The sequence below is a fragment of the Panulirus ornatus genome, chromosome 1 (assembly GCF_036320965.1).
Source record: "Panulirus ornatus isolate Po-2019 chromosome 1, ASM3632096v1, whole genome shotgun sequence".
NCBI classification, from domain to species: Eukaryota; Metazoa; Arthropoda; class Malacostraca; order Decapoda; family Palinuridae; genus Panulirus; species Panulirus ornatus.
Window position 1 is genome coordinate 71,680,524 of NC_092224.1, and position 13,193 is coordinate 71,693,716.

General features: G+C 39.4%; 1 protein-coding gene across 1 annotated transcript in view; it reads left to right on the forward strand.

Moving 5' to 3' along the window:
• The first annotated feature begins 3,982 nt into the window (after positions 1-3,982).
• The window catches only part of LOC139749589 (protein GPR107), a 64,814-nt gene continuing 55,603 nt past the window's right edge, over positions 3,983-13,193 (forward strand). Inside the window, exons 1-3 of the mRNA XM_071663673.1 lie at positions 3,983-4,135; positions 8,351-8,461; positions 12,743-12,876. Of these exons, the coding sequence (XP_071519774.1) occupies positions 4,037-4,135; positions 8,351-8,461; positions 12,743-12,876 (344 nt within the window). The 5' untranslated portion in view covers positions 3,983-4,036. The remainder of the gene's footprint in view (positions 4,136-8,350; positions 8,462-12,742; positions 12,877-13,193) is intronic.

The window sequence follows — 13,193 nt, forward strand, 5'->3', positions numbered from 1 at the left end:
CTCATGCATAAACCATATCAGATAATGGCAAAGAAGATATAATGGCTGATAATCACCAGGTCGACTTGGCAGCGGTTTACCTATTAGTTCATTGTTACGCAGTGAAAAAAGTACTAATGAGCATTCCATATAAATAGATGTCACAGAAATTTCTTTCAAATGCTAAAGAAGAGATAAGCGCAGCAGTGTATCACATTTACCTACCCATGTTTCTGCAGTACAATGTTATCATTATTTTTAGGTACCTGAGATGGAAGGAAATTCTAAATCAGCGGGGAACAATAAGGAAATTACAATACAATGCAATAGAAAGTGGAAAGTGAGTCAGTTGTTGTTCGCTGATGATACAGCGCTGGTGGCTGATTCATGTGAGAAACTGCAGAAGCTGGTGACTGAGTTTGGTAAAGTGTGTGAAAGAAGAAAGTTAAGAGTAAATGTGAATAAGAGCAAGGTTATTAGGTACAGTAGGGTTGAGGGTCAAGTCAATTGGGAGGTAAGTTTGAATGGAGAAAAACTGGAGGAAGTAAAGTGTTTTAGATATCTGGGAGTGGATCTGGCAGCGGATGGAACCATGGAAGCGGAAGTGGATCATAGGGTGGGGGAGGGGGCGAAAATCCTGGGAGCCTTGAAGAATGTGTGGAAGTCGAGAACATTATCTCGGAAAGCAAAAATGGGTATGTTTGAAGGAATAGTGGTTCCAACAATGTTGTATGGTTGCGAGGCGTGGGCTATGGATAGAGTTGTGCGCAGGAGGATGGATGTGCTGGAAATGAGATGTTTGAGGACAATGTGTGGTGTGAGGTGGTTTGATCGAGTAAGTAACGTAAGGGTAAGAGAGATGTGTGGAAATAAAAAGGGCGTGGTTGAGAGAGCAGAAGAGGGTGTTTTGAAATGGTTTGGGCACATGGAGAGAATGAGTGAGGAAAGATTGACAAAGAGGATATATGTGTCGGAGGTGGAGGGAACGAGGAGAAGTGGGAGACCAAATTGGAGGTGGAAAGATGGAGTGAAAAAGATTTTGTGTGATCGGGGCCTGAACATGCAGGAGGGTGAACGGAGGGCAAGGAATAGAGTGAATTGGATCGATGTGGTATACCGGGGTTGACGTGCTGTCAGTGGATTGAATCAGGGCATGTGAAGCGTCTGGGGTAAACCATGGAAAGCTGTGTAGGTATGTATATTTGCGTGTGTGGACGTATGTATATACATGTGTATGGGGGTGGGTTGGGCCATTTCTTTCGTCTGTTTCCTTGCGCTACCTCGCAAGCGCGGGAGACAGCGACAAAGCAAAAAAAAAAAAAAAAAAAGAAAATTTAAATCAACCAAACATAACCTAACCTATGACGAATTTAATTTCCCACATTTACAAGCTTAATATTTTAATGGAAATAAAGTACATGACAGCTGAGTATGTATGATTTTTTCTTATTCATTTTTCAGTTTAACTAACATGCACGGCATCAAAGAATGTATTGTTTTATCCAGTGGTAATTTTATTCTTGATTACCTGCATGGATTTTGCCGTCACTCTGCAGGGCTTTCTATTTCTTTGAGGAACTTGTTTCTTTAAATATCAATACATGATTACTATGGATCTTGATACTTTCTTTTTCATATTGTAAATGTGACTCAATTTGCTACATTGCATGCAGCCTGAGTCGTGGCCTTCAGCCATAGTGATTAAGTGTCTGTTGCATGCAAGTAGATTATTTTTGTATATTTGGAAAATGATTTTTAGTGTCATTGTGTCAGTGTGTGTTTGTCCAGCTTTTTTTTGTAATATCATACAGTGCATGCATTAATGCTTGATTTCCCTGCATTGCACTAAATTATAGGCTGTTTCCATTGCAGTGCATGACTAATGAGGTGTTAAGGTGTTCAAGAGAATACAATACAATATATGAGTGAAACTGAGGTTTTTATAAGCAATTGATAATTTACAATAATAATAGTCAAACAAACCGATGTTTTTTTTTTTCCCTAAGATACGTGTACCTTCCTTCCAATGCACCAACTTCACTGTTACATCATGAATATATAAAACATGTTACCACCTTACTGTTCTGTAATCATCCCTTATTGTTTCACGTACTTCACATAACAGCCGAGAAATTCAGCAAATACAGTGGCCAGACGATAATAATCCATGTCGGCATAATACCGTTTGGTCAACCAGTGCCGGCAGTATTGAAATAACCATAATCATAATCCGTTATTCCCTGATTTTGACGTATAGACTTTAGAATGTGTGTAGTGGATACCTAAATCACAAATGTACTCCTTTCTGTTAGACAGAAACTGTTATTAGTGTTTCTTAAGAAAAAGTGTGCTGTCTCGGACTGACATCAACTGGTTGAAGGAATTTTGCCTAGGCTGTATAGGTCTGTAGTCACCTTAATGACGTCGCCGTTAGCAGGGGACAGCTTGTGTCCTCAAGTGACCAAATAATCCTCGGAAGAACGTGTTTGGCTGTAGCGGGTCAAAAGCTGCCTCCGTAATTAGCGCCGCTCTAACCAACATGGAGGTCAGTAGCGTGCGACATTCGGCTCAGACGTCTCTAATACCCTATGGGAATAGCTAGCTACTTCTCACAGACCTGACCTCACCTACAGGAGCTCCACGTCGACTCAGCATCCACGCACTTTTCCCAAGTGCTCCTGTTCCATCTGACGCCTACCAGCATCACAGGATCCCTGCCAAGCCTGCCTCGTATTTCTTAACCTGCCACAACTGACCTCTCCTTTCCTCTCATGACCCTGCACCTTCAGTAGCTTAATGACCTCTTATCCAAAGCCAGACAGGCGCCGACGCCGCAGATTGCAGGACTGCCAACCTTAAACAGTCAATTTCCCCTTTCACAAATATTGCTGTTTTCTTTGTCTCTGAAATCGTTAGAGTATTTATTATATGGCACAAGGCATTGCAAGAATGGCCTAAAAGAAAAAGATATCTATCCTAGTCGAAAAATAATATAAACTATGATTTTTCCCATTTTTAGAATCAGGCTGGACTTTATGAAAAAAAAAATTGTCAAAGTTTTAGACGAAGATGAGAGTTTCAGCTATCTGATGGGAAAGTTCTGTAAACTTAGTGATGCAACATTAAAATATTTCTTTGTTGGTCCGAAGATAGAAAGATTTCATGTGATCCTGAGTTTGACTCCAATCTGACACTCATTGAATTAGCAACTTGACACCCCTCCAAGGTAGTTATCAAACTCTAATTAAGAAACTAAAGCAGGTATCTATGAATTGATCATCTTTACTAAACTACGCACTCATGCGATGCAAGATGTCTCTCAAAATACACTTCCGCCACTCTCATCTCGATGTCTTTAACCTGGGAACATGGGTACGATCAGGTTAGAGTATAGAGAAAGGTTTCGTCAAGAAATATCAACGAGAGAAATTTTACCGGAGCAGGTGGAACCCAGCAATGATGGGCGATTATTGCTCGTTTTAAATGAAACAAGCTATAAAAGCTACGACAAATGCCAGTATTCTCTCAAAAAGAAGTGATATTTTACCAGTCAATCATAAGTTTTGTTTTTTAATTAATATATAAGAATGGTTTTATCTTAAACTGGTTCCTGACATATCAGATTTGAAGGATTAAATCATTTTGATACACAAACTTTTCAATTTTTTTCGTGTAATAATACTACTAATTTTCAAAAACAGTATCTACTCGTTATACGGTTATCTTGTTTTCATATTTTATTATTCATATCATTTGATCATAATCCAAGTAAAGTGAATTGCCAAAAATAGAACAATTATCTACTTTCTCTTTTCTTAGTTCGTCTCTGCTCCATTGTTTACATTTCAGTGCATTCATAACAGAATTAATTAGGATTATCTGCATAGTTCAAAGGAAAAATTGCATCATATATTTTCATGAGCTTGTCTATTAAATTTCCTGAATACTTTAACACACCTTATCAAAATATATTTAAAAGCACATAAAACTCTAGGTTTTCGTATTTCTAAATGACTCGCGGAACTGTCATGGCCGAGAGGTTTAGTCAACAAGCAAGATGATTAGTATTTGGCGTAGATTTTCATTGCAACTGATTTTGCTGATTCTTGCAACTACTCCTCAGACCTACGCACGGAAACACGAATTAGAGTTAAAGGTAAATAACTTTTATGATAAACGTTAAGATAACTGTTCAAGTTACAGATGGAGAGGTACATTCAAGTGACATTATGGATTAGTTCTCGTGACTCGCATACACTCAATACTAGAGTGGAAGCAATATGATGGATATGATTTTTCTTTAAGGGTATATCAGGAGTAACCTGGATGTGGGGGAAACGCATCAATGCATTCGTTACATTCAGGGAATTAATGTAGACTGGCACTGTGCGATTTGATGATTAATTGCTAGGCAGTGGTTGTTTTTTTTCGAGTAGTCAGCAAAGTAGGTTTTTCAGTCACAGGTGTCGAGTAATCAGCATCAGTGGATGAAATATGATGTTGTCACCTAGGTAAGTAGTGGGTCAAGCGTTATTTTACCGAGTAGTCTGCACTGTTGGTTCAAACGTTCTTTTGCCTATTGGTGTATATTATCGCTCTTTGTAATCACTTTTACATTTGTAGAACGGGATATAATATGATTTGCTGAAGTTTTGGCGGTAGGTATTTGTCGACGCTATTGGCATTTCCTGTTGCAACATTGAACTTGACACCATATTTATGGCCTACCCAGAGCTATTTATTTTATGACTGGACCAAACATGAACATGCTGTTACCTATTTGAAGATGAAATAATGTGCAGAAACACAAGTATGAAAGCTACAGCAATTTTTGTAGCAAGATTTAACACGAGTAAAGTTCCTGTCCAACACGTCCACCATCCTCAGTACCACCCTAGTTATAGCTCATGCCTCACAACCGTGTGGTATCATCGGAACCACTATTCCTTCAAACAAACCCATTTTTGCTCTCCAAGATAACATTCTCTCCTTCCACACATTCTTCATTGCTCACAGAACCTTTGCCCACTCCCCCACTGTGACTCACTTCCAGTTCCATCGTTCCATTTGCTGCTGAGGCCACTCCCAGATATCTTAAACACTTCACTTTCCCCAGTTTTTCTCCATTCAAACTTACAGCCCGGTTAACTTGTCCCATAGCCCTACTGAACCTAATAACCTTGCCCTTATTCACAGTTACTTTCAACTTTTTCCTTTCACACACTTTTCCAAACTCAGTCACCAACTTCTGTAGTTTCTCACTCAATTCAGCCACCAGAGCTGTATCATCAGTGAACAGCAGCTGACTCGCTTCTCAGGCCATCTCTTCCCCAACAGACTGCATACTCGCCCCTCTCTCCAAAACTCTTGCATTCACCTCCCTAACCTCCCTATTCATAAACAAAATAGACAACCACGGGGCATCACACACCCCTGCTGCAGACCAACCTTCTCTGAGAACCAATCACTCTCCTCTCTTCCTACTCGTACTCATGCCTTATATCCTTGGTAAAAACTTTTCACTGCTTCTAGCAGCTTACCTTTGACACCACATACTCTTAAGCCCTTCCACAAAGCATAACTATCAACCCTATCATATTCCATCTCCAGATCCATAAATACTATGTACAAATCCATCTTTTTCCTAAGTATTTCTTGTGCACATTCTTCAGTGCAAACACTTGATCCACACATCCTCTACCACTTCTGAAACCACACTGCTCTTCCGCAATCTGATGCTCTGTGACATGATGATGAAGTGCTCCTGTATGCTTCCAAGGATTTTGTATCTCCACGAGAATTTTAGTTATTCCAATCTGTTTCCCCGTGACTGAAATCCCCATTATTGGTTGTTTACCATCTCCTAGGAGAGAGTGTCTCATTCCAGCTTTCTTCACCCTTATTTTTACTTCATCATTCCATATTTACACGTGTTTTGGATTGTTGCTTTCTTGGAGGACTGCAAACACATTGTATTGTTACACACTTCCTTTCCAAAGTAATTGTCTGAAAGTATTATCTTGTAGTAGATCCTGGGATTTTGATGGAATTCCATATCGTGAGGGCTAGACTTTCCTTAATTTTTTTTTCTGTCCCTCCATGCTATTGTGTACCCGTCTGGACAGACTAGGTTAGACTTTAGTTCATTTGTGAGTTGTATCTCCATCATTCCCCCAGTGTCATGGTTACAGTTACATAAACAGTTCCTGAATTCCAGTTTCTTCTGTTTAGATCAGATGTCTTTGAGCTAGGAGTAGGGCTGTTCTTCCTAGGCTTGCTCTAATTTCTCTTGTTTTTTCCCTTCTGCCATTTCTCTCTGACTATCTCTCTTGTGTCCCCCTGTTGTGTGTCTCAAGAAGTACCCTTGTGAACTTATCTTTTCACCATAGTAATCGACTAAAGTTCAGTGTAGTTTATTTGTTTTATCTATGGTAATCAACTTTTCTGTAATGCTCACAAAATAATTTTCAACATTCCAAAAGTTGTAGACTCATAGTTTGAAGTCATCCCAGAAACATTCTTGAAGCAAAACATGAATATGGATGAAAGTGATTCTAAGTTGACTCTCACTAGACTTGGGCACATTTTCTTTTGAAATCTAAAAGTTTTTTATGCATCAGAATAACTCTTTACAAAGATTTCAGCAATCATGACTTTTTTATTGATAAGATAACTCTTAATGCACACATAAAGTGGTGTAAGAAAATCAATATGAAAACCTGCAGGTTGCTTTGTTAGAGATTTATTATATATTTATTAATTTTATTAATTTGTTGCTGTCTTCTGCATTAGCGAGGTAGCACAAGGAAACAGACAATAGAATAGTCCAACCCACCCACACACACATGTATGTACATACATGTCCACTCACACACATTTACATACCTATACATTTCAACATAGACATATAAATACATACACAGACATATACATATATATACACACGTACATAATTCATACTTGCTGCCTTTATTCATTCCCGTCGCCACACATGAAATGACAACCCCCACCCCCGCATGCATGCGAGGTAATGCTAGGAAAAGACAACAAAGGCCACATTCGTTCACACTCAGTCTCTAGCTGTCATGTATAATGCACCGAAACCGCAGCTTCCTTTCCACATCCAGGCCCCACAAAACTTTCCATGGTTTACCCCAGAAGCTTCACATGCCCTGGATCAATCCATTGACAGCACGTCGACCCCGGTATACAACATCGCTCCAATTCACTCTATTCCTTGCACGACTTTCACCCTCCTGCATTTTCAGGCCCCAATCGCTCAAAATCTTTTTCACTCCATCTTTCCACCTCCAATTTTGTCTCCCACTTCTCCTCGTTCCCTCCACCTCTGACACATGTATCCTCTTTGTCAATCTTTCTTCACTCATTCTCTTCACGTGACCAAACCATTTCAAAACACCTTTCTCTGCTCTCTCAACCACACTCTTTTTATTACCACACATCTCTCTAACCCTTTCATTACTTACTCGATCAAACCACCTCACACCGCATATTGTCCTCAAACATCTTGTTCCAATACATCCACCCTCCTTCGTACAACTCTATCTATAGCCCATGCCTCGCAACCATATAACTTCTTGGAACCACTATTCCTTCAAACACACCCATTTTTGCTTTCCGAGATAATGTTCTCACCTTCCACACATTTTTCAACGCTCCCAGAACTCTTGCCTTCTCCCACACACTGTGACTCACTTCCGCTTCCATGGTTCCATCCGCTACCAAATCCACTCCCAGATATCTAAAACACTTCACTTCCTCCAGTTTTTCTCCATTCAAACTTACCTCCCAATTGACTTGTCCCTCAACCCTTTAATACCTAATAACCTTACTCTTATTGGCATTCCACCAATCCTCAGGCACCTCACCATGAGTCATACATACATTGAATATCCTTACCAACCAGTCAGCAACACATTCACCCCCTTTTTTAATAAATTCCACTGCAGTACCATCCAAACCCGCTGCCTTACTGGCTTTCATCTTCTGCAAAGCTTTTACTGCTTCATCTCTCTTTACCAAATCATTCTCTCTAACCCTCTCACTTCGCACACCACCTCAACCAAAACACCCTATATCTGCCCCTCTATTGTCTAACACATTTATCAAACCTTCAAACACCTTTATGTTGGTGTTTTTATTGTGTTTGTTGATGGGGTATAGAAATTTGGAAGGTAATGAAATTTTCAGTATGGATATCCGACATATTTTCTTAACAGTACTCCATTATTGTTGATGGTTAGTGTTATATTACTGGGATTAATTGGTTTGATTATACATTGAAGCTTAAGACTAATTAGATGCATATTTTTATTGAACCTTTAGCATTTGGTATGGTATACTTTTGCAGGATGATAATAGGCGGTATTTCCCAATTAGTACCTTTGGATTCTACCGTGATGGCTATCTTGATGTTGAGGTGACCAAGTTCAAGATAAGACCAAGTGATCCTAAGAAGGAGGTAAGTTTTTTATTAGTTTCTTATGATTCTCACCTTTGTCTTCAATTTAGATTTGGGTAGATGTATATTATGAGGACACATACTTTTTTCTCTCATTTATGAAAGTTATGCATAACTTAAATTCACTTGCTAGAACACTCATAGTCTTACAAATTTTAGTTTTAAGTAAGTATTCCATACCCTTAAAGTATGGCAGAGACTCGAAGGCCAGCAAGGAAAGAGTAGATGAAGATTTTGGAAGAAAGTTTAGTGAAGAGCTGTAGAAAAGTCAGTTGTACTGGAAGGAGATGAAAAAGGAGTAAGAGTGGAAATGGAAATGTGAGATGTATGGAAGGGGAGTAGGTGTAGGTGAATCAAGAGGAGAAAATGAAAAGAAAATGAAAAGAGTATTTTGAAGAACTAATGAGTGTGGGAGAAGGTGAGGCAGTGGTTAGTATATGCATGGGTATGGAGGATGAAAGGAAAAGGATACAAGTGCAGTAGCCTTTTGCAAGAAGGGAGGCAGAATGGGTAATAATGAGGTTGAAATTAGGAAAGGCACCTGGGGTGAATGAGGTTACGGGTGAAATGTTGAAGTATGTAGGAGAAGTTGTTGTAGAGTGGATGCAATTGATATGTAATTTAGCACGGAAGCAAAAGTTTATTCAGAGGAAAAGGGACTGTGGATGTTTGTAGTAATTATAGAGAATTAAGTCTGTTAAGTGAAATGGGAAAAGTGTATATAAGATTGTTGATTGGTAGAGTGAGGGAAGTGACTGAATGTGTAGTAAGTCAGGAGCAAGGAGGTTTTAGGAAAAATAGGGGATATGCTGATTAGATTTTTATGGTGAGAATGACTGTGGAAAAGTATCTAGCTAAAGATACGAAGTTGTATGCAGCTTTTACGGGTCTGGAAGAAGTGTATGACAGAGTTTAGTGGAATATTTTATGGGATGTTGGATTGTATGAAACCCTTGTAGATGGAGACTTGAGTGAAAGTTTTGGTAAACACATGGGAGTGAGGCAGGGCTGTGTGATGTACTGTGACTTTGGAACGTATATATGGATGGAGTGATGAGAGATAAAAGCAAAACTAAGGAAAGGGGTGCAGAGATGTAGTTTGGTGGTGAGGTATGGTGGCTAGTAACAACCCTGTTTGTGGATGACAGCTCCATATCCACATCCAGGCCCCACAGACCTTTCCTTGGTTTACCCCAGACTTTTCACATGCCCTGGTTCAGTCCATTGAGAGCACGTCAACCCCATTATACCACATTGTTCCAATTCACTCGATTCACTCTATACCCTAGCCTAAGCCAGAGCACAGCATCCCCTTAGTGTAGCAGAATATGCATGTTAAGAATTCATGAGTATTTTGTGAAGATTAAGCTTTCCTTAGAGGCCAGATTTTAGCTATAAACCCTTGGAACAGATTCATTGACCATTTTCCTTTTAATGTATGTGAGGTGATGAAGTTTTAAAGTTTCCAGAGGTTTATTGTTACTTTATTCTTGTGATAAATATCCTATATTGCTAACAATAAGGGACTTTTGTTTGTGGGGTAGCTTAAAGTATTCATCTATTTGATTTACCACTTCTCTTTTTGGCTTTTTTCCATGGCAGAAGTTTTGATCAGATATAAGCATGATAAGAGTATTAGATTAAGCATATATGAAACCTACCACATCTGTTTTGCTTTTCTGTGCCACAGTGGTGCAGATTCTTTTGGAGCTAAGATATTTAAAGTTGAATGATCCATGCATACCAAGATTGTTAGAATGACACAAACTATTGGCAGAAGAAATAGAGTTTAAGGGGCTCAGAAATCTTTGTCCCATTTGGGTACAATATGTTCTGTCTCAGAAGGCATTGGTTGTAATCAGAACAACCATGGAGAAATAGAGATTTGCGTATTCCTTGAACTTGGTTATGATTTTACTCATAGATGAAGTGCCCATATATATATATATATATATATATATATATATATATATATATTTTTTTTTTTCTGCTGTCTCCCGCGTTTGCGAGGTAGCGCAAGGAAACAGATGAAAGAAATGGCCCAACCCACCCCCATACACATGTATATACATACGTCCACACACGCAAATATACATACCTACACAGCTTTCCATGGTTTACCCCAGACGCTTCACATGCCTTGATTCAATCCACTGACAGCACGTCAGCCCCGGTATACCACATCGCTCCAATTCACTCTATTCCTTGCCCTCCTTTCACCCTCCTGCATGTTCAGGCCCCGATCACACAAAATCTTTTTCACTCCATCTTTCCACCTCCAATTTGGTCTCCCTCTTCTCCTCGTTCCCTCCACCTCCGACACATATATCCTCTTTGTCAATCTTTCCTCACTCATTCTTTCCATGTGCCCAAACCATTTCAAAACACCCTCTTCTGCTCTCTCAACCACGCTCTTTTTATTTCCACACATCTCTCTTACCCTTACGTTACTTACTCGATCAAACCACCTCACACCACACATTGTCCTCAAACATCTCATTTCCAGCACATCCATCCTCCTGCGCACAACTCTATCCATAGTCCACGCCTCGCAACCATACAACATTGTTGGAACCACTATTCCTTCAAACATACCCATTTTTGCTTTCCGAGATAATGTTCTCGACTTCCACACATTCTTCAAGGCTCCCAGAATTTTCGCCCCCTCCCCCACCCTATGATCCACTTCCGCTTCCATGGTTCCATCCGCTGCCAGATCCACTCCCAGATATCTAAAACACTTCACTTCCTCCAGTTTTTCTCCATTCAAACTCACCTCCCAATTGACTTGACCCTCAACCCTACTGTACCTAATAACCTTGCTCTTATTCACATTTACTCTTAACTTTCTTCTTTCACACACTTTACCAAACTCAGTCACCAGCTTCTGCAGTTTCTCACATGAATCAGCCACCAGCGCTGTATCATCAGCGAACAACTGACTCACTTCCCAAGCTCTCTCATCCACAACAGACTGCATATTTGCCCCTTTTTCCAAAACTCTTGCATTCACCTCCCTAACAACCCCATCCATATACAAATTAAACAACCATGGAGACATCACACACCCCTGCCGCAAACCTACATTCACTGAGAACCAGTCACTTTCCTCTCTTCCTACACGTACACATGCCTTACATCCTCGATAAAAACTTTTCACTGCTTCTAACAACTTGCCTCACACACCATATATTCTTAATACCTTCCACAGAGCACCTCTATCAACTCATCATATTCCTTCTCCAGATCCAAAAATGCAACATACATATCCATTTGCTTTTCTAAGTATTTCTCACATACATTCTTCAAAGCAAACACCTGATCCACACATCCTCTACCACTTCTAAAACCACTCTGCTCTTCCCCAATCTGATGCTCTGTACATGCCTTCACCCTCTCAATCAATACCCTCCCATGTGATTTTCCAGGAATACTCAACAAACTTATACCTCTGTAATTTGAGCACTCACTTTTATTCCCTTTGCCTTTGTACAATGGCACTATGCAAGCGTTCCGCCAATCCTCAGGCACCTCACCATGAGTCATACATACATTAAATAACCTTTCCTACCAGTCAGCAATACAGTTACCCCTTTTTTTAATAAATTCCACTGCAATACCATCCAAACCCGCTGCCTTGCCAGTTTTCATCTTCCACAAAGCTTTTACTACCTCTCCCTGAGGATAGGGGAGAAAGAATACTTCCCACATATTCCCTACGTGTCATTGAAGGCGACTGAAAGGGAAGGGAACAGGGGGCTGGAAATCCTCACCTCTTGTTTTTCATTTTCCAAAAGAAGGAACAGAGAAGGGGGGCAAGTGAGGATGTTCCCTCAAAGGCTCAGTCCTCTGTTCTTAGTGCTGCTTCGCTGGCGTGGGAGATAGTGAATAGTATGAAAAAAAATATTTATATATACTTCCCACGTATTCCCTGCATATTGTAGAAGGCAACTAAAAGGGAAGGGAGCGGGGGGCTGGAAATCCTCCCCTCTCGTTTTTAATTTTCCAAAAGAAGGAACAGAGAAGGGGGCCACGTGAGGATATTCCCTCAAAGGCTCAGTCTTCTGTTCTACCTTGCTAACGCGGGAAATGGTGAATAGTTTAAAAATATATATATATATATATATATATATATATATATATATATATATATATATATATATATATATATATATATATATATATATTGATTATAACTTTAGCTATTGTATTATTGCTGCTTATTAATACTGTTGACTTTTGTAGGCCTGTTGTTAAAGAAAGTATTCATATCTTTGCCAGTTTGGATTCAGCCTTGAGAAGACTGCTAACCCATACACAGAGAATGAGCCTAAGAAATGTCAGTTGGAGAATTTTCAACCAAATGACACTTTAGTGCAGCACGTCTTCTTCATATTTGATCTGAAAAATGAGAGGTAAGTTTTGATATTGTTCTCATTCATCATACTCTGTGCCAAATGTGTTGAATATGAATTGTTTGAATATTGAAGAAAAAGAGGGTGGCTGTTGTGAGAAATTTGATAAAAGAATGTTTTGCTCATTAGTAGGAAAATGAAGTGATTAGTGGATTACTAGAAATTGTTAAGATTGCTTCACTTTGAAGAGAGATTCATGGGATTTGAAGAAATGCATGATAAAGGTTGGATTGGTGTACAGTGTATGTGAATTGAAAGTGTAAAAATTAACTGAATGAAATTATTGTAGTTCTAGATTGTTTTTGTTTTTACAAACA